Source organism: Sapajus apella, unplaced genomic scaffold, assembly GCF_009761245.1.
Source record: "Sapajus apella isolate SASKATOON/1434 unplaced genomic scaffold, GSC_monkey_1.0 scaffold198, whole genome shotgun sequence".
NCBI lineage: Eukaryota > Metazoa > Chordata > Mammalia > Primates > Cebidae > Sapajus > Sapajus apella.
This window is the reverse complement of record NW_022437138.1, coordinates 984,550-1,005,035: the sequence shown is the minus strand read 5'-3', so window position 1 is coordinate 1,005,035 and position 20,486 is coordinate 984,550. Positions and strand designations below refer to the sequence as shown.

General features: G+C 58.0%; 2 protein-coding genes across 3 annotated transcripts in view; one reads left to right on the top strand and one right to left on the bottom strand.

Moving 5' to 3' along the window:
- Positions 1 to 41: 41 nt before the first annotated feature.
- On the top strand, positions 42 to 1,551 carry LOC116543860 (protein DGCR6-like). Its single transcript, XM_032269804.1, has 2 exons — positions 42 to 582; positions 1,007 to 1,551. Exons 1-2 carry the CDS (start codon positions 478 to 480, stop codon positions 1,154 to 1,156), a joined length of 255 nt encoding a protein of 84 aa, XP_032125695.1. The 5' UTR covers positions 42 to 477; the 3' UTR covers positions 1,157 to 1,551.
- Positions 1,552 to 2,217: 666 nt separating this feature from the next.
- Positions 2,218 to 20,486, bottom strand: part of LOC116543859 (proline dehydrogenase 1, mitochondrial-like) — a 20,689-nt gene continuing 2,420 nt past the window's right edge. The window contains exons 3-14 of one of the 2 annotated variants that reach the window (XM_032269803.1): positions 15,662 to 15,696; positions 15,044 to 15,193; positions 12,938 to 13,002; positions 12,640 to 12,756; positions 12,146 to 12,225; positions 11,159 to 11,240; positions 9,510 to 9,602; positions 9,244 to 9,390; positions 8,056 to 8,231; positions 6,618 to 6,716; positions 2,867 to 2,955; positions 2,218 to 2,790 (exon numbers count right to left, since the gene is read on the bottom strand). In XM_032269803.1, the coding sequence (XP_032125694.1) occupies positions 2,603 to 2,790; positions 2,867 to 2,955; positions 6,618 to 6,716; positions 8,056 to 8,231; positions 9,244 to 9,390; positions 9,510 to 9,602; positions 11,159 to 11,240; positions 12,146 to 12,225; positions 12,640 to 12,756; positions 12,938 to 13,002; positions 15,044 to 15,193; positions 15,662 to 15,696 (1,321 nt within the window). In that variant the 3' untranslated portion in view covers positions 2,218 to 2,602. The remainder of the gene's footprint in view (positions 2,791 to 2,866; positions 2,956 to 6,617; positions 6,717 to 8,055; positions 8,232 to 9,243; positions 9,391 to 9,509; positions 9,603 to 11,158; positions 11,241 to 12,145; positions 12,226 to 12,639; positions 12,757 to 12,937; positions 13,003 to 15,043; positions 15,194 to 15,661; positions 15,697 to 20,486) is intronic. The other variant, XM_032269802.1, reaches the window with a different exon arrangement.

Below are 20,486 nucleotides of genomic sequence, written 5' to 3'. Positions count from 1 at the left end.
GCCTGAATGGGCCACTGGAGGCCTAGTGAGTCCCACCAGGTGTGCTGGGGCTGGGTGGAGGGTGAAGGCCCACCAGTGCTCCCCTGCATAGCAGCTCCTTGTGGGTTGGGGCCTCCACAGAGCAGGTGGCCTCGGGGGTACAAGGGCAATGGTGGGGTGATGGAGCCAGCCAGGAAGGGGCCCATCCTTCTCCCAGGGAGCACAGGGACAGCCGGAGACTGGCATTTAACCAACAAGCCAAGGGGCAGGGGGTTCCTGCAGGGACGCATGTGCAGTCCCAAGGCATTCGTGTAAGGCCCTTGGAGCCCCACTTCAGGGTTTGGCTGGCCGAGGAGAGGCCTGGATGTGGTGAGGATGCATCAGTGGTGTCAGAGCTGGTGCCACTGGGGACGGCAGCAGGCACTTGTTTGAGCCGCCTTCACCCTCCCTCACCCACGGCAGGCGGTTGAGCACCGGATCCGTGAGGAGCAGCGGGCAATGGACCGGAAGATCGTCCTGGAGCTGGACCGGAAGGTGGCTGACCAGCAGAGCACACTGGAGAAGGCGGGGGTGGCTGGCTTCTACGTGACCACCAACCCGCAGGTCAGTGCTTGGGCCTGCTCTGCCCTAGCCCGAGTGCCCCTGAGCCCTGAAGACCCCATTCCATCTGGTCTCTGAGAATCCAGGCTTAGAGTATAGGGATGAAGTGGAAGGACTGAGGCCCCAAAAAGGATATCTATGCTGTTCCCAGCACAGAGGCTGGGCCCACTCCCTACAGGAGGGTGAGCCAGCCAGCCATGGGGCACTGCCCACCCTCCCCAGGCCCACATGGCCCTCTTCTGCTCTCCTCCCACATGCCATTCTGAATGGCCCTGCTGGGAGCAGAGGCTTAGATTCCACCCTTTCCTGGCAGGCCATGACCGGCTTCACAGGATGGTCACCCCATGGGCTCACTGCCTGGCATCTCTAGGCTGGGATGAATGGGGCCTGGGCACTCTGATGCTCATGGGGCCCCTCTATATCCCAGGAGCTGATGCTGCAGATGAACCTGCTGGAGCTCATCCGGAAGCTGCAGCAGAGGGGCTGCCAGGCAGGGAAGGCATCCCTGGGACTGGGAGGTCGCTGGCAGCCACCTGCTGCTCAGTGTGACCAGGAAGGCAGCCCTGTCCCACCATAGTCACAGGCAGCAGGAGGCTGGGCAGAGTTCATCTTCTTGACCTTTGGCCACTGCCTTCGCAGCTGCCTGCAGGGTCTCCCTGCTGAGGAGAGGCCAGGTGGACCCTGGCTGCCTGTCCCTATCTTCATCTGGGACTTTCTGCCAAATGCTAGCATGTCATAAAGGGGAGGTGGGTCCAGCCTGCCGCTACCTGCCTCAGGGCCAGGCGAGTGGGCATGGGGGTTCTCACACCTTTTCACTCCGCGGGGCATGTCGCAACCTGCACTGGGGCCCACCCGAGTGCTTGTTCTGGTCTCCACCTCTCCCTTGGCAGCTGTAGCCCCCATGCAGAAGAGGCTCCAAGGCCCAAGCTCTGTGTGACTCAGAGAAATAAAGATGCCTCAGTGTGGCCTGCATGTGGCTTGTGTGACAGCTGTGGGTTCTGCCATAACCAGAGCCCTGGTATGGCCCCCACCTCTGCTGCAGCAGAGGACCCTGCCTGGGGGTCCCTTCCTGGGCTGTGTGCCCAGCCCACCACCCCTCCCCCTGCATGGAGACTGGGAGCCTCCAGACCTTTCCTGCCCCAGCCCTGGTCCCAGGATGCTGTCACTACCATCTGCACGGGGCCCCCATCCAAGCCCCAGGGCCTGAGGACCACATCCAGCCTGCTTCGTGGGACTGGGGGCTGAGTGTGTACCTGCTGCAGCCTGGTCAGTGTCCTGTGGGAACCACTAGGAGGAGCCTGATACAGGTCATGGTTGCTGTGGTGGTGGGCGGGGGGAGGGGGTGCCGGTGTGGAGGACTCCGGATGGCAGGGAGTGGTCTGAGGAGGAGCCCCAGGGGGAGGGGTGTCAGGCCCACCTGGGGAGCTTGGCCTCTGCATCTGCATGAGTCCCCTCCATGCTGCCCCAAGCCCAGGGGCCCTGCTGGGTCCTGAGTTGTGGAGTCAGGGTTGGGGGTGTCCAGCACCCTGGGTGGCTAGGTCTGTACAGGGCCTAGCCTCCAGGAACAGATGACGCTGGAGGCGAGTCTGAGCCCCTCCCGCTTGCCATCCAGAGCTGACCTTGTGTGGGAACAAGTGCTCTCAGCTGCAGGAACAGTGGTTTATTGACCAGGCAGGCCTCCCCAGCCCGGCCACTGTCCCCAAGGGGCTCGAGCTCTGTGGGCTGGCCCTGGCAGAAGGCAGACAGTCCTCTAGGTCCAAGGACATGTGGGTCATGGAGGTGAGGGCTTGGGCCCACACATCCCAGGAGAGTTCCCGACAGTTCCCAGCAGCTTTCTCAGGCAGGTATCAGGTTCGGCCCACACCCTGGGCGGAGCTGGGAGGCACCTGGCCCACATCCAGCAGCTCTGAAGTGTGGGGTGAAAAAAGGTGAATCTGTGTGAGGATGGTGATGGCCTGGAGGGGCAAGGGTCCCTGGAGGCCAGAGCTGGGGTGACTGGAGGCCCAGGGTGGGCTCAAGGGTGCTAGGCAGGGCGATGGAAGAAGCTGCCAGTTCGGAGCCGCCGAAAGAGCTCCAGCCACAGCAGCTGCCGCTCCCGACGGGCGCCCTTCATGAGGCTGCTGTTCTCCAGGGCACGGCGGGACAGGTAGGGCAGCACATCCATCACCGGGCCGTAGGGCATATACTTGTACACAGGGTAGCCGGCCTGGCCTGCGTGGAGGAGAGATGCGCCATGAAGCCCAGGCCCAGCACCCCACCCCACCACACCAGGGAGGGCCCCACTCACCCAGCGGGAAACTGATCTGGTCACACATGCCCAGCAGCTGGCCAAAATACACCTGGTGGCCAGCAGGATGCAGGCACAGCTCCTCCATCCTGTGCAGGTGAAGCCAGGAGCTGAGGGCCAGTTCCAGGACACTGCCCCCAGTGCAAGGGTACAGGGCCCCTGTCCCAGCTCTGAGTCTGTCCTGCCACCCTAGGTTCCCCATCTATACTCCCCAGACTTCATCCCCTGTGAGGTGGGCCCATAGCCCAGCCCTGCCCCAGTGAGGCCTCTTCCCAGCAGGACTCTGCTGGGCTGCCCTACTCTTCCCCCTGGGGAGGCTCGGCCCTTAGCAAGGCCCCCTTCCTGCCATCCCCACCCCCACCTGTCCACCTCCCGTTTTGGAAGTGCAGCCCTTCTTGAGGCCCTGACCCACCCAGGAGCCTGCCCCACAGGGCAGGGAAGCTCCTGGGCTCTCCCACCATCCCTCCCTCAAGTCCTTCCCGGGTTCTGCGCCCCACAGCTGCTCTGTCCCACACGGCTGCCACAGCCCCTGAGTCCTTGGAAGGTGGCTGCCCTGAATCGAGATATGTTGCAAGTGTCAAATACTCAGGATTTAGGAGACTTTGTAGTAAAATAATGCAAAATGTCACATCACTTTTCTAAAAGCAACTTGAATACAATGTGAAGTGGTAATATTTTATATATTTTGGGTTAATTAAAATGTATTACTGAAATTCAGTTTCCCTTTTAACGTAGCTACTAAAAAATTTTAAATTGCAGATGTGACACTGCTCAGATAGGGGGTGGGAGCCCTAAACTCTGTCCTGACACCACCCGTTATAGGGTTTCACAAAAATTCTCAGGGTTTGAAATATCCATGCAGTGACAGTTCTGAAGTTTCATCTCCAGCTTCCTGTATCCAGGTATCCCGACATAGCTGGTCTGCACAGCACTGGGGCCCCCACGCTGGGACAAGTTCCGCCTGCTCCTCACACATCACCTGCGTGACGGTCGGGGCCTGTGCTGTGCTTCCCACACCCTCCCCCAACCCACCCCAGCTCAAGCTCCCAGAGTACCCATCAGCCATAAGCCCTTTCCCTACATCCCTGGGCTGGGTTCCGGTGTTGGGACCACCCAACTAAAGCAGGCACCCACCTCTGCCACACTGCCCTGATCTCCAGCTTGTGCCTTCTCAACCCCAGGACATTAACCCTAGAGCCAGGCTGCCACTGCTGGCTGCCCCCTCCCCTGCTGGTGTTCACAGCCTCTGCCATGTAACTGTGCTCCTCCCAGCATAGGGCAGCAGCTCACTCCACCTGGCATCTGGCCTTGGCCTCATGAGGCACTCTGGCCAACAGGGAGGTAGCAAAGGTGACACAAGCAGAGGCTTGCCCTATCCAGGCTTTCTGGAAGCCTAAGCCCACCACACAGCCTAGCCTGGGCTGGCCTGTGGGACGCTGGATACAGGACGCAGTCTCCTTTACTGCCCCGGCCATGAATGAGGTCATTAGGCCCCACCGGCCCCAGCTGGTCACAGGTGCAGAAGGGACACAGGCACAGCCAGCAGCAGAAGCACCAGCTGATTCAGCCTGCCTCTGGCCGACGGAACACGCCACTGTTCCATCCTCTAAGTTTGGGGCTGGTTTGTTCCTCGGCCAAAGCCAACTGGGGTTGTTTGAGGGTGGGTGGTGTGGTGGTCTGGGCCCGGCCTAGGACAGAACAGCCACCGTAGTCTAGAACCACTTCCCCAGGGGAGGTAGGTTCTAGACCCAGCTACCCAGCCACCCACAGCAGGGGCACAGAGCTGAAGCCTGCAGGGGTCCACCCTCTCAGGCGTGGTACTGGTGTCCAGTGGGGGAGCCACTGACACAGCAAAATAGTAAGGACAGACAGGTCCCAGGTGGGGTCGAGGGAAGGAAGCTGAAGCTGGAGAGAGAGGAAGCCCTGCTGAGGGCAGGCTGTCCTTTTAGAGTTGGATGGTGATATGCCTAGTCACACTGTGATTCCACCAGCATTGAGAGTCCAACCAGAGGCTGGGAGTCCTGATGGTAAGCTAAGAGGGCCCACCACCAGCTCCCGAGTGCTGGGCACTGCTGGCCACCAGGCCTGTGCGTGTGGACAAAGTGAGTCTGTCCCGTCACCGTCACATCTATTACAAATAGCAGAGGATCGGGGCACAAAAGGGGGTGTGCTGCCATTTCAGGCCATGACAAAGCAGCAGCATCATGAACAGAGGCCAAGTGTGGACATCACTGAATGATTTCCGAGCCGCGAGTCAGCTCCCCTAGCAGGGCCAGGATGTGTCCTGTTGGCTACAGCCCTGGCCCTGCGGCTTCACAGCTCCTTGAGGAACCCCCTCGTGCCTCAAAGTCCTGCATCTAGGGCACCCTGCCCTGCTGTGGAGTGGAGCTCCTGCTCAGCTCCTAGGAAGGTGAGAGCCAGCGAAGCTGCTGCCCAGGCCCCCAAAGCTTCTGGGGGTCCCATCCCTGGAAACACAAAATCTGGGAGGGGAGAAGGACCTAGGACCCCACTGTGGGCATAGCTTGGGCTTAGGCATGAGGTAAGACCAGAGTGATGGTACTGGAATATCCAAAAACGGACTTCACCTAACTTCTGTATTTGACTTGTTAGAATTCTACCAAAGTTGTGCTCCACGGGATGAACATTTAAAGAGAAAACAAACCATGACATTTCAGATGTACAAAAATGTTAAGGGAACGGCCAGGCATAGTGGCTCACACCTGTAATCCCAGCACTTTGGGAGGCCAAGGTGGGTGGATCACTTGAGGTCAGGAGATGGAGACCAGCCTGACCAACATGGTGAAACCCCATCTCTACAAAAAATACAGAAAGTAGGTAGGTGTGGTGGCATGCACCTGTAATTCCAGCTACTAGGGAGGCTGAAGCAGGAGAGTCACTTGAACCTGGGAGGCAGAGGTTGCAGTGAGCCAAGATCTTGCCACTGCACTCCAGTCTGGCAACAAAGCAACACTCTGCCTCAAAAAAAAAAAAAAAGCAAAGAAAGAAAAATGTGAAGGGAACTGCTTATAAATGAGGCAGCGCTCTGGAGGCCTCCTGAGGGACTGGATTCCAACACTGCATTTGTACCTTTCTGGAGCCATGCGAATCCCCTAATGAAATTTCATTTTTTAATTTGGAAGTTTAATAGGTCCATTTCTAAAAGGCTGGGTACAGTGGCTCACACATGTAATCCCGGCACTTTGGGAGGCCAAGAAGGGAGGATCACTTGAGGCCAGGAGTTTGAGACCAGCCTGGTCAACATGGTAAAACCCTGTCTCTGCTAAAAATACAAAAAATTGGCCAGGTGTGATGGCACACACCTGTACTCCCAGCTACTTGGGAGGCTGAGGCATGAATAATTGCTTGAACTTGGGAAGCGGAGATTGCAGTGAGCCGAGACCATGCCACTGCACTCCAGCCTGTGACAGCAACGTTCTGTCTAAAAAAATAATAATAAAACGTTACTTTTAAAAACCAAAGTAACTGCAAAGAGCCTTTGCGCTCTCATGGTGCAATGTCCAGAACAGCAGCAGGCCCAGGCCTGTGGGGCACTGAAGCTGCCCTCCAGCTCATTTCACCAACCCCACAAATGCCCAGCTGCACCCAGCAGGTTGCTCTGCCCACCCTGAGCTCTGAGATGCTGCCAATTCTCCCCAACCAGAGGAGCCAACACCTCGGGGTGGGGCGACAGTGCAGGGCAGCGCACACCTAGCTCGAGGTGGGGTGACAATGCGGGGTGGGGCACGCCTACCTGCGCAGCGTGAAGCGCACTGAGTCCTCGTTGTGGGTGGCCACCATCACCTTGGCCTTGGTGTTGTGCTTCAGCTCCTCTAACACATGGTCCAGGCACCTGTGGAGAGTGCCATGGGAGCCCAGTTCCAGGCCTGTGGTTGCCTGTGCCTTGTTACCAGCTGCACAGGGAGGAGGCCAAGGCCAGGCCCAGGGCCATCTGGTGAGCTGGCTCTTTCCAAGGGTGCCCACAGCATCAGGAGGAATGGGAGCAGCATCTGCCCCTCCCAGCGCCTCATGAAAAAGACCAGCAACCAAGAACAAGCGAACGACGTCTGGGGCAGACAATTTGCTCAAAATGAGGTGGGGTGCAGCATCCCTGCATCTAATGTGCCGTGACTCTGGACCAGCCCACACATGCCCATGAGTCTCAAGACAGACACAGCTTTGCTTCTAGGGAGGGGTCCTACAGTGCACCCCTGGCCCTGCAAGAAAATGAAAGAGAAGCAGGTCCGTGGGCCACAGTGGGGGTGGGCATCCTGGGGCACCAGGGTGCCTGAGCAGTACAGACCCCCTGCAGGGAGGACACTCAGCAGGCTTGACCATGTGCACATTCTCCCTGACCCAGCAATTCCATTTCCAGGAACCTAGGACAGCTGCATCCTCCGACACAGAACCCCTGATGGCCTGTGTGTACTACAGACGGTGACAGTATGTCCAGTGGGTCCCTATGACAACCACCAGACTGAAAACCAGTAAGATCAAAGACGCTGGACACACAGCCCTGGGCACCCCATGCTGGCTGGTAACAGTGCTGCTCTGCAAGCCCACACAAAGGGACCCAGATGGAATGTGAAATGAAAAACACATTGGGCAGAGGACACACTGTACAACACAAACAACAACACTGCAGATGTGTGCACTGTGGCACGACATGCCAACGAGGAAACGCTTGGGGTCTCTTTGCATGTGCAACATGCACACACACCTCTAAGGAAAAGCCCATGGTCAGTCGGCCGGTGCTACATGAAAACATCACCAAGAGAACTAGAGAGTAAAAGGAGGCGCAGAGCAGCTGATGGGCGATCCCACTGCGGGAACTGAAAAGCACAGGCTGAGCCTGCGGGGCAGGGGAGCCGGGCGCTCGTGCACATCTCTGGATCTAAGTGTCTGCAGGAGCCGGCTCAGGGAACAGTGGCCGATTTTGCTTTGTTCAATTGGCATTTTTATATTTATAAAAGAATAACCTTAATGTTTTTGAAAAAGCAATACATAACACCAAAGCAGAGGAAATACCAGTTCTGACCTCAGGACACATACGGCTGCCACTCCTGCTGGGGGCTTCTGGCTCCAGCAGGGTGGGACACGGGCAGCCCCAGCAGCCTCTCCAAGCCCCTCTCTCAGTCCCAGTTTCTTGGCATCCCACCCTGGGAAGATGGAGGTGTGGGAGAGCTGCGCACCTGTGGTACATGGCGTTAGTGGCCTCGTACGTGGGGTTGATGGGGTCCTCATAGCCAATCTCTGCCGCACGGGCTCGCTCCTGGGCCATGTATGCGCCCCGCACCAGCTTGGACCCAAAACACCAGCCCTCACGGCGAGCCAGCTCCACATCCAGGGTCACATTGTCATAAGCATCCTGTGGGGCCAGGGCCAAAAGTCGCAGGGAGCCTGGGCAAGCCCAAGGTGACAGCAGGATGGGGCCTTCCTGGGCCCATGTGCCCCCAGGTGTAGTCACCAGAGCTGGGCAGCAGCTGCCTGGGGAGGTGCCGCTCAGGGCACCTGGAGCAGGTGTGGTTGAGGATGGGCCCCCAACCTCTGTCCCCAAGGGGAAATGGCAGTGGGGACATCTACAGCCTCCTGTGTGGCTGGTGGACAGCCCTGTAGGGGCAGCCCAGGCACCAGTAGCCATCACGGGCTCTAGACTCCCAGGCCAACAGTGGGAGGGGTGTGTACTGTGGGCTCCTACCTGGACCCCTCCTCATGCCACCCTGTGTCCTTCGGGCACCCGGCTCACCCCTGAGAGCTCTGGACCTGCTAGGGTCCCTAAGCAGCCTGGGGCCCTCAGGCTGGGCTGGGGGTCCTGCCTTGAAGCATCCCTGGGCTCCCTGAATACATGTGACATCCTGGGTGAGTCCTTCTGGCAAGGGCCCAGAGCTTTCATCAGGTTCTTAGAGGGGTGCTCAACTGCAAACGAGCTTGAGGAAATGGTCATGTGAAGCCTTCCAAGTTGGGGGTGTCGGGCACGTCTAGTGGATCCTCATAAAGATTGCTGTCTTCCTCCTGCTCATTAAACACTCTTGGCTGGTTCTGAGGAGAGGAGGGGCTGCAGGCAGCAGGCATCAGCAGAGACCTTTCTTCCTCCTCCGAGGCAGTCATCCCGGCCTCAACCTCCTCTGCAGGCCTGGCTGTGGCCACCACCCAAGGGCCTCTTTCCTGGACCGTGGGGTCTGCCCTGGGTGAGCTGTGCTGTAGAAGACCCCAACAGCCCCTCAGGGGCACAGCCCACTCTCTCCTCCATCCCACGAGCTCCTTGGCAGGTGCTCAGCATGGAACCAGGCAAATACCACGGAGCTCAGATGAGAGGAGCCCCTCCTGTGGCCGGTCTCCAAGCCCCCAGGCAGGTAGGCAGGGGCTGGGCGGGAGCCGACCTTGAGGTAGCACTGGTGCGTGCTGAAGATGAGCGGCCTCTCCACGTTGAACCTGCGCTGCATCTCCTGCGTCAGGCGGCTGATGGCGGGCTGGAAGTAGGTCTGCTCGGCGTCCACCATCAGCCGCACACCCACCTCTGTGGCTTTCTGAGAGGTGCAGGGGAGGGGAGGGGGAGCAGTTGTTGCTCAAGTGAGGCGGGTGTCCTCCTGTGCATGAGTTTCAGGTCCCCAGGGCCCCAGCCCTCTGCCTGAGCAGGGCAGCTCACCTTGGCCAGGACGTCCATCCGTTGCAGCATCCTTGTCATCTGCAGCTCCTCCTCTTCAGTAAACTGGGACAGCAGGGGCTCCAGCTGTCCTGTCTAGGAGCACAGCACACAGTCAGGCCAAGGCCCAGGCTAAACCGCTCACTGTTCCCTGCCCACGGGAACCCTCTCACCCCCTGACGCAGGGCTGGGAGGGAGGGCCAAGGGGACACAGCAACACAAGTGTCCTGGAAACCCCAACCCAGCCAGTGCACTGCCCTACACGGGGCCTGGCAGCGCCATGACAGAGCTCGGTGCCCATGCCAGTGGGCCCCAGGCTCAGTCCAGGCCTGCACCCCAAAGCTTGTACTCTAACAGCCTCCCCACTTCCCACAGAGGCCCCACCATTGTGGGAGGGCCCCTGCAGCTCCCATGTGACACTGAGGAAGTGAACACGGATCACCCAATCACCAAACAGAAGGGCTCCACCCAAAGCAGGGAGCGGGCCCAGGAGGAAGAACCCCTGGCTACAGGCAGATAGGATGGCTGTGCAGCACTCACTGACACGTGGCTGGAGACCAGGGCACGCTCCAGGATGAGGCCTTCAAGGAGCTGGTGCTCAGAGGCCACGGGGACCCATCCCACAGGGTCCCTGCAGCACAGGGCCTACCGCTCACCCCTTTGCTGGCCCCAGCAGCCTTGTCTCACTGGGCACAAAGAGTACCTCTCTATCCCTTGCTATATCATGCTAATGTCTCCGACAGCTGGCGGCCATGGTGCACGGCCGCACTGTACACGCTGTGCTGCACCCTGAGGCTCTGGGTTGGGAGCTGTAAGTTTGAGGCTGGGCCCTTAGTGGACCGGGGCTAGATGTGTCAGGGAAAGCTGCCTCTCTCTGCAGAGTGTCTTCTGAAGGTGATTCTGTTCTTTCTTCCAATCCCCACTTAGGCTGTTCTTTCAAGCAGACTGCCAGTTCCTGGGCCCCCTTCCACAGGTAGAGAAGTCTCATTCCCCTCCCCACCAGCATATAGGCTGGGCTGGTGACTTGCTTCTAACAAATGGTTAGAAGAACTTGGCAGAAATACACCGTGTGACTCCTGAGGCGAGGCAGGAAAAGGGACCCAGCTTCTGCCTGGCTCTCACGTCTCAGGGGACACTGGCCCTTAGAACCCAGCTGCCATGTTGGGAGAAAGCCCAAACCACAGCCAGCACCAACTTCCAGACATGTAAATGGGTGCCTCCACCAGGACCCAGGCCCACTACTCTGTGAGTACTGCTACCCAGGAGACCCCAGGGGAGGACCGCCCAGCCAAGTCCTGTCAACCCCAGAACCATGAGGGAGAAGCAGAGTGACTCTTGCATCTCAGGCCTCTGAAGTTTGGGGTAACCTGGGGCACAAGGACAGATGACTTGGGGAAGGCCCCCAGACACCCTCTCCTTCTGGTACCTCAAGGCTCTGCATGGGTCTCTGTCCCACCAAGCCTCCTGTGGACACTAGTGGGTTTGTCTTCTTCCCCCTGGACCATAGGGGCTCTGTGGGGCCATAGTGTGCAGTGATCTTGGTCATGTTACATTCCCAGAGTGGGCAACAAGAGACACTCAGGGCACATTGAGCTCCGTTCTTAGCCCAGCGCCCTGCTGAGCTGGGCCTCATGGAGGAGTGGAGGTGTCACCTGTGCGTTAGGGACCACCAGGTGCTTGGAGAGCTTGGTCCTGCTGTTGATGAGGCTGTTCCAGTCCAGCAGGTCCACGGTGCTGCGGGAGGAGGCGCATCAGCAGAGTGGGTGACCCCACCTGTGGGTGCTAGGGTCCAGTGGAGGATCCAGGCCCAAACCAGTCCGTTCACCAACCACCACAAAACCTACCTCGATGTACATTTTTAAAAGGCAGAGAGAATGAAAATATTGTTATCTGTTTAAAAATTTCAAATCAGTGGCATGCAGTGGCTCAAACTTGTAATCCCAGCACTTTGGGAGGCTACGGTGGACAGATCCCTTGAGCCCAGGAGTTTGAAACCAGCCTGGGCAACATGGTGATAGCTGGTCTCTATGAAAAATACATTCATTTTAAAAATTAAAAAAAAAAAAAAACCACAAACAGTCCTGCATCTAGGTGGCTATGAAAACACTGAGTACTCTAGGGCTGTTTTGAGCTTGTGGAGAGGCCGAGCAGAGGCAGCCAGGCCGGAGGTGGACACTGCTCCAGGGAACCAGGGTGAACACAGTGGGCAAGGCTGGCAGTGTGTGAGGATGGCTCACTACTGCCCTACCCCGTCACCTCCCCACTTCAACTGGGGGTCCTGGTGACCTTGGTCCCAGCCCCTGGCTCACAGGATGGGATGTGGGGCTTTGACCCTTCACCTGCCAACGTGAGCTCCAGGGAGGGCTAAGAGTGACACCCGTGCTCTAGACCCAGATAATTCTAGAAGGAGCCCTCTCTGGGGTCTCTGCTGGCCCTGTGTCTACCCTGCCCAGCCCAGCCCCAGCCTCTGGGACTCCTAAGGCTATCAACTCCTGCTGTGTGAAAAGCAGTTCCTTCAGCACTGTCATCCCCAAGGCCCACCCTCTCAGGCAGGGCAGCCAGGACTGGAAGACACCGCTGGGTCTCTGCTGGAACCATGGCTGATGATCACGTCCTCTCAGCCTGAGGGCTGCTCTCACCCAGACACTCCCAGGGTCTCTGCTGGGAACCAGTCCTCAATCTCAGCCCTGGATGCGATGTCCATCTTTGTGATGCTTTCCTTGAGAAGTGAGAAGGCCTGGATCAGTCCCATTCACTCACATTTTATCCTTCCCCCAACCCATTGGCCTCTGGTGCCATGTTTGGCTTTATTCATTGTTAGCGAGAACGGGGTCCATTTCTGGTTTCTTTCGACTGCATAGACAGGTCTATTCCCGCCCTGATGCTGATACATGCCCGCTCCCTGCCCAGCTGGCTCCCCAGCCCTCCTGCCACCATCTCCTCTCTCTGCTCAGAGTCCCTCAGACCTCCTCTTCCTCCCTAGGCCAACCCCAGGAGCTGCGGAGTGAGGCCCATGCCCTTGATGAGTTCCCAGAACCACCTCAGACCACTGCCCGCCATCCCTCACTGTGGGCACCCAGAGTGCTCACGCCCTCACAAGCCCCAGGAAAGAACAAGGGGGGTGCTGTCCCACCTGCAACACCGCCACCTCCAGCTTGGTGTCCATGGCAGCCAGGCCCACCTGCCCGTGCTCCACGGCCATTTGGTGAAAGAAGCATCTCCACTTGGTCAGCACATCTGAGAACTGCAGCTGCAAATGCAGGCCTGAATGCCATCTGCACACACCCCCTGCCCGCCCCAGTCCCCACACAGCCCCTGTGGCTGGCTCAGGCCTCTAAGGCACGGGCACCTGTTTTTGTAGTGAATGCCCACAGCTGCCCTGAGGACTTGCCCAGCGCCAGACTCTACAGGTGAAAGGTTACAGCCCTTACCAGAAACTGGGGTCTCCCTAGTAGCGTGAGTTTAATGGCTAAGAAGCCGTCATCGCTGGCTGCACCTGTCAGAAGCCACAGGAAAAGCCTTGAGGGCCCTGAGAGGTGCACAGAGGCAGCGCAGGGTGGGATAGGGAGGGCTGCGGCCTGGCCAGCCCGCAGCAGGCTCTTGGCCCCACCCCACCCCGCCCGTGAAGGCCTCACACATGGCGCTCTGGAGGCCCTGTGCAGATAGGAGGAGGCTCCGTGGCGGGGTTTGTGTTTGCCATGCAGGTGTGGGACAGCTCGGCAGGGGACAGGACAAGAACTGCCTGTCCGCTGCCGAGCAGCTCCATGGGGTTCCTGCCTCAGTTTCCCCCCGTGACACCAGCACCACAGGCTGCTCACATGTGAGTCACAGGACCCAGAAATACCAAGCATAGCTAAGCAGGGCCCTCTTGCTCAGAACTCCGCCCCAGAGCCAGGCTCTCCCAGGAAGCTCTGATCAAGTACAGGTTCCTGCCCCCGGGCAGCTGGCTCTGCAGTCCCACCCTGTCCTCCAGGCCGGCCCTTCTGCAGCATTCTTGCCCCTGACACTTCTTTCCAAGCAACACCAGACATATTCCTTTAAAGTGAATGCAGCTCTTACCATCTCATCATGTTTAACACCACCCCAAAGGAGCATCTGCTTCTGCAGGGCCTTCTCCTTCCATCTGCCCCGGCAGAACAGGAAATGGGCAAGGAGAAGACACCCCTCATCCTGATGGCCCAGCATTCAGCTGGCCACTCTGACCCTAGCCCCAGTCAGGAGGCGGCTTCCGGGCACTGCTCAGAAAGGCCAGGTGCAGTGGCATGCACCTGTAATCCCAGCACTTTGGGAGGCCGAAGTGGAAGGTTCGCTTGAGCCCAGGAGTTTGAGACCAGCCTGGACAACACAGCGAAACACCATCTCTACTAAAAAACATGAAAATTAGCTGGGTGTGGTAGTGTGCGCCTATAAACACAGCACTTTGGGAGGCCAAGGCAGGGTGATCACTTGAGCCCAGGAGCTCCAGGCCACCCAGGGCAACATATTGAGACCTCATCTTTTTTTTCTTTTTTGAGATGAAGTCTCGCTCTGTTGCCCAGGCTGGAGTGCAGTGGTGCTATCTCGGCTCACTGCAACCTCCGCCTCCCAGGTTCAAGCGATTCTCCTGTCTTAGCACCAGGAGTAGCTGGGATTACAGGCACATACCACCACACCCAGCTTATTTTTTGTATTTTAGTAGAGACAGAGTTTCACCATGTTGCCTGGGCTGGTCTCAGGCAGTCCACACACTTCAACCACCCAAAGTGCTGGGTTTACGGGCATGAACCACCATGCCCAGCCATGAAACCTCCTTACAAAAATTAAAAAAAAAAAAAAAAAACATAGCCAGGTGTGGCAGCATGCACCTGTAGACCCAGCAACTCAAGACGCTGAGGTAAGAGCATGGCTTGAGCCCAGGAGGTCTAGGCTGCAGTGAGCTATGATCACACCACTGCACTCTAGCGTGTACGACAGAGCAAAACCCAATTTCATTTGGGGAAAAAAAAAGAACACAACAGGCATGGGACCCGCTGCCCTGACGGAGGGCTGCCGAGGCCAGCATGAGGCTATGCAGGGTCAGGTGTATCTCTAACACTGAAGGACACTGGGCCTTGGTGACCTCTGGCTTCTCTAGCCCTGGAAGCAGCTGCTCCCCCCACCTCTGGTCCCCAGAGTCGGGGTCAGGGAGGGGTTCACAGGCAGACGGTGTGGCACCAACTCCCTGAACGGAATCTCCACCCTGGGCTAAGGGTGGCTCCACAGCTGACATGGACCAACTTCCTGCAGCTCCTGGTCCTGACCCTGAACCAGGGAGAAGGGTGGGGAGCATGAGGCAGGGTCAGGGAGCAGGGGGCTTGGGCAGGGGCAGGAGATGCCTTCTTGGAGACAACGGGGCCCCTCAGGAAGGGGCTGAACAGTGTGGAACCCAAGTGAGACCAGAACCCAGCCCTCTGGCTCCTGCGCCAGCTTGGCATTCACCCACCAGCACCTCCATGAGCCCAGGGGTCCACCCAGGCCAGGGCATGGCAGGGGTATAGCTAGCAAAAAGGAAGCCCCACCTGAGGCCTCGATGCAGCTCAACAATGTTTCCATGTGGCTGTCGCATTTGGCCTCGTTGGCGTAGAAGTAGGTGCAGGCACTGATGACGCCATGTCTGCGGTCCCCGAAGGCCCGGTGGGCCTGGTATTGCTTCTCCTGCTTATTCGTGCCTGGAATGGAGAATGCACAGCCTGGGCACAGCTTCAAACACCCAACCCAGCACCCACATGCCAACGTCCCAGAGCCCCTCCCCTCAGGAAGGCCCCAAGGGCAGTGGCCTTGCCAGCTTGGCCCCAGCACTGCGCTGCCCCATAACTCCCATCCCCAAGCCCACCCTGCTCTCTGCACCAGGCTCTTCCACCTGGAGTGCTGCGTCGCCCGGCTAAGCCTCCTCATGAGGCCAGGACAGCAAAGCCTCCTTAACAAAGGCCTGGGTCCCCCAGGAGGCTGTGAAAAAGCAGCAGGGCGTCTCCTTCTTCAGATGCTTGTGAGTATGTCAAAGCCCAAAGCAACAGGGCAACTGCCCTGGACATAGGAACCCAGTACCAACTTGTGCCCCAGCCTAGACCCTCCTGAGCCACCAGGCGGTGTGCAGGGTGGGGAGGGTGTCTGTTCATGCAAGGAGGCCTCTCACTCACCACTGCCATCCCTCTCCGCAGCTGAGGTGCAGGACCTGTGGGAAGGAGAGGGAGGGCAAAGGTCAGGGTCACAGCACCTGGGCCCCAGACACAGGCAAGTTCTCCCTGAGGTTGCCTGGAGAGCCTCACCACAGCCCCAGGGGAGGGCAGGTTCCAAGGGCAGGCCCCAGCCCCACCTTATCCTGGGGTGGAACACCTGGGCCAGGGAGAGGCAGCAGTTTATGGGCTTTTGTGTCCTAAGGTCTCAGGAGCCTGCGGCTCCTTGTGGGTGGAGAAATACAAAGGATATGCCTGAGTTCTCTGAACAGCCCAGGGCTGGCTGCAAGTACAGGAGCATTCCTGGTTCCAAGACAGAGCCAGCCAGGGCTGAGAGGAATGGAGGCGGGAAGGCACAAGCACACAGAGGTCCCCAAATCCCCAGCAAGGCCCCCTTCCTCAGGTCTCCGCCCGAGAGCCAGGGTCTCCAGGCACCACTGATGCAAGCGCCAGCTCCTGCCCCACACAGCCGGCCCTGCAGTCCTGCCCTGTCCTCCAGGCTGGCCCTCCTGCAGCATTCTTGCCCCTGGCACTTCTTTCCCAAGCAACAACCAGAAAAATTCCTTTAACGTGAAAGCAGATCTTACCATCTCATCTTGTTTACCACACCCCACTCCAGGTTCCCATCACTTCCTAGTAATGCCAAAAGTCCTGGGCCCCTGGCTTGAGCACCTCAAGACCAGTGAGGCCAGGATGCAGGCTGCCCCCAACAAGGCTGGCCATGCTCTGCTCAGCCAAGCCCGTCCTTCCTGCAGGTGCCTCTCCATCCCTGCCTGGCCAGCACCCCCATGCCCACCGGCGCCTCTCTCCTAGGTTTGCCTGGTTCCCCTCCAAACCAGCCCCGCACCCCTGCCAGAGCCACTGTGAACACCCTCTTTCTCCTCCTCCTCATGGCCACAGTCTGCTTCCTGGAACTTGGTTTCGTTGCTGTGTCATTCAGGCTAACAAGAGTGGCTCTTAAATCTACTGTGACAAAGTGACCATGGTCTCCCTGGCCCCAGGAGCAGCTCTGTGGGTCATCTGACTTTGTATTCAAAGCCTGATGAAGTCAGTGGCCGTGGAGAGAGCTCGGCTGCATGGCCAACAGGATCCACAGCCTCCCTGAGGCTCCCCAGAGGTGCTTGGACCCATGGGGGCAGCTCTGCCCACACTCACAGGAGGACAGGGTACCCCTCAAGTCCCGGGAGGAGTAAAGGCAGAGCAGTGGTCAGTGAGCCGCATCTGAGAGGCCTCCACGTCAAGGGGTGTGAGGTGCCCACTCCACCTAGCTGTTCAAGGAACAAGCCCTGGGCCAGGAGCTCCCACCAGGAGGCCTTCCCTTCCATCCACTCCTGGGCAGCCCTGCATGGGCCAGGGACTCCCCACATGCTGCCAGAGCTCCTGAAGCTACAGCCCAGGAATGGGAGCTGGCAGGCAGATAAGCTCTGACTGCCTTGTGCTGACAAAGCGAAGTTAAGTGAAGAGGATGGAATGTCACCGTATGACTAGGGAACAGGCAGGCAGCACATGACCCCCTGCCTGGGACAGGGAGCTCCTGGGCCCCTGGCTTGGGCACCTCAAGACCAGTCATGACATCAGCCCCAGGACCTTCAGCCAGTCAAAAGCCATCCCCAAGGGGGACCCATTGTCTATGCTAAGGCCACCCCCACAGGGAAAAGGGGGGCACGTGGCACTGGCAGTCACCGGATGTTAGAGGACGAAGGGTGAACTGGTGGATGTGGGGCCCTGATCAGGTGGGGACCACATGGCAATGCCTCATTAAAGCCGGGACCCACCTCATGCTCTCCCAGCCCCACCCTTCATCATGCCTAGGGCACAGTCTATGGAAGGGCACATGCTCGCACACGTGGCCACAACCCAGGACACAGAGGAGGGAAGAGTGACAAGGGGACATGGGGCAGAGGCAGACAAGCAAGAGAGCATCTTCAGAGACAGCAGGAAGACCCTGACCACCCCCTTGGCCTCTACCGAGCTCAGCTCTGGGTGGCTGTCCCTGGTGATGTGATGCCTGTTTGAAACAAGCAGAGCATGGGGGTCCATGCCCCACCCTTGTCTAACTCTCCCCTAGAGGGAAGCCCAGCAAGCCCCTTCCTACCTGTACCTCCCTCCCCAGCTCCCCCAGCCCCTGCCTCCCCGCTCCCTGACCCCAGCCACTTGCTCAGGACACACACTGCACACATATCCCAAGTGAGGTGCCCCAGCCTAGGAACCAAGGCCCAGACCCTGCCACCTGCCAGCCCTGGGCCTGCACAGCCAGACCGATGCCCCCATCCACCCGCTAGGGTGTCCCCTCACAGCCTAATCAGAAAGGTGCCTTGGCCCCTGCCCCATCCCCAAGCCCTCAGCCTGCTTGGGGGCCCCCTGGAACTCCTCTCCTGGGGTCGGGTGGGCCCTGGCCTCTGGGAAGCATGGTCCCGCCCCTCTCTAGGTGGGCACTGCCCTCCTGCACCTCCAGCTCCCACCTCCTCCTTCTTTCTCGGGAGCACTGCTGGGACTCGCTTCGCTATGCTCTCAGATGCCTCCACCCTCCCTGGGCCTCAGGGTTAGGCCAGCACCACCCACATGGCCTTAATTTGGGGCCGTGACCTCACCATCTCTCCCCAGAGCAGAGCCCATGGGCCTTGTGACAGGAAGGTAGGTTAGGAAGGCAGGTCTCTAAGCAGTTCCCTGCACTAGGGTCTGCGTGACTGGTCACTCCTGGCCAGGCAGGCCATGCTGCCGTGTGGACATCAGACCAGCGCTTGCAAGCCCAGCTCTACTCCTGAGGCTCAGACCCCTTTGAAGGCACAGTGCAGCAGAGCTGGGTGGGTGTCCTCACCACACACCCCTGTGAGGACAGGAGAGAACCCCACCCACTTCCCAGAGCTGGAGCAGGGACCCTGCAGACAGCAGCCACCAGCAGCAATAGAGGTACAGCCTTTGCAGGGCAAGGGACTGAGGCTCCTAAGGGCACAGGTGCCCAATCCCCTGGCAGAGTGGAGGCCAGCCAACTTCCAAACACTCAGCTTGCAGGGCAGGGAGGAAGCCCGACAGGACCACCCTGGGAAAGGAGTCTTTTCATACCAGGGGCGCCTGAGAGGAAAACCCCATTGTGAAATGAAGTCCCCACCAGACTCCTGAGGACACACAGGCTGTTGGTTATTCAACAGGCAGCTCAGCAAAGGCTGCAGCCAAGGGCCCAGGCAGCTGTGAGGCCCACAGGGCCAGCTAGGAACACAGCGGGGTGCAGGGCCTGGAGCACCCCGCCTTCAAAACAGCCAATCACAAGGCAGGGGCTGGGCTCTCCTGGCCAATCCTCCCTGGGCAGCTGGTGACCCACATGCTGAGGCAGGCCATGGACATTCCGTTCCCAGGGCTGGAGGCCTCATGCGACTGCCTTTCCCTCCCCTTCCCAGGTCAGCCACCTGGGGAGGGGCAAAGCAAACACCAAGGCCTGACAAGGTCCACAGAGGGCCTGTCCTGAGCCTCAGGTGGGTCAGGCCCAGCTGCTGTCAGGAGCAGGAGACCCAAATACATAGGGAGACACAGGAAGATCCCATCTTTACAAAAAAAAATTAAAAATTATCGGCCGGGCGCGGTGGCTCACGCCTGTAGTCCCAGCACTTTGGGAGGCCGAGGCGGGTGGATCACGAGGTCAGGAGATCGAGACCATCCTGGTCAACATGGTGAAACCACGTCTCTACTAAAAATACAAAAAAATTAGCTGGGCACGGTGGCGCAGGCCTGTAATCCTAGCTACTCAGGAGGCTGAGGCAGGAGAATTGCCTGAACCCAGGGGGCAGAGGTTGCGGTGAACAGACATCGCACCATTGCACTCCAGCCTGAGTAACAAGAGTGAAACTCCATCTCAAAAAAAAAAAATTATCCAGGTCTGGTGGTGCATGCCTGTGGTCCCAGCTACTTAGGAGGCTGAGATGAGAAGATCACTGAGAAGGCTTAGGTTGCAGTGAACTACGCACCACTGCACTCCAGCCTGGGCAACAGAGCAAGACCCTATTTAAAAAAAAAATTGTTGATAAGAAAACAAAACAAGGGCCGAGCGCGGTGACTTAAGCCTGTAATCCCAGCACTTTGGGAGGCCAAGGCGGGTGGATCACGAGGTCAAGAGATCGAGACCATCCTGGTCAACATGGTGAAACCGTCTCTACTAAAAATACAAAAAATTAGCTGGGCATGGTGGTGCACGCCTGTAATCCCAGCTACTCAGGAGGCTGAGGCAGGAGAATTGCCTGAACCCAGGAGGCGGAGGTTGCGGTGAGCCGAGATCGCGCCATTGCACTCCAGCCTGGGTAACAAGAGCAAAACTCCATCTCAAAAAAATAAAAATAAAAATAAAAAAATAAAGATAATTCCTTAAGATCCTTTTTAAAAAATTCTAAAAGGACCTGTCTTTACTACAAAAACTTTAATAATTTTTATTTTGTCCAATGTTTTATTATGAACATTTTCAAATGTATAGAAAATTCAGAAGAAAAATACAATGAATCCTCATATCATGTAGACACCTACCGTTTAGATTTAACAATTGTTAACATTCTGTTAGATAAGGTGTGTGGGGGTGGGTGTGGGTGTGTGCACTTGTATGTGTATGTTGTTTGCTGAACCTATTTCAAAATAAGTAACAGACTTCAGGATATTCTCCGCTATATATTTCAGGATCACTTCCTAAAAATAGGGCATTCCACTACTATATTCACAATGCTATTAACACATCCAAGAAAATTAGCAATTATATAATATTATCTTTTACCCAGATCATGTACAAATTTTCTCTTTTGTTCCTCAATTT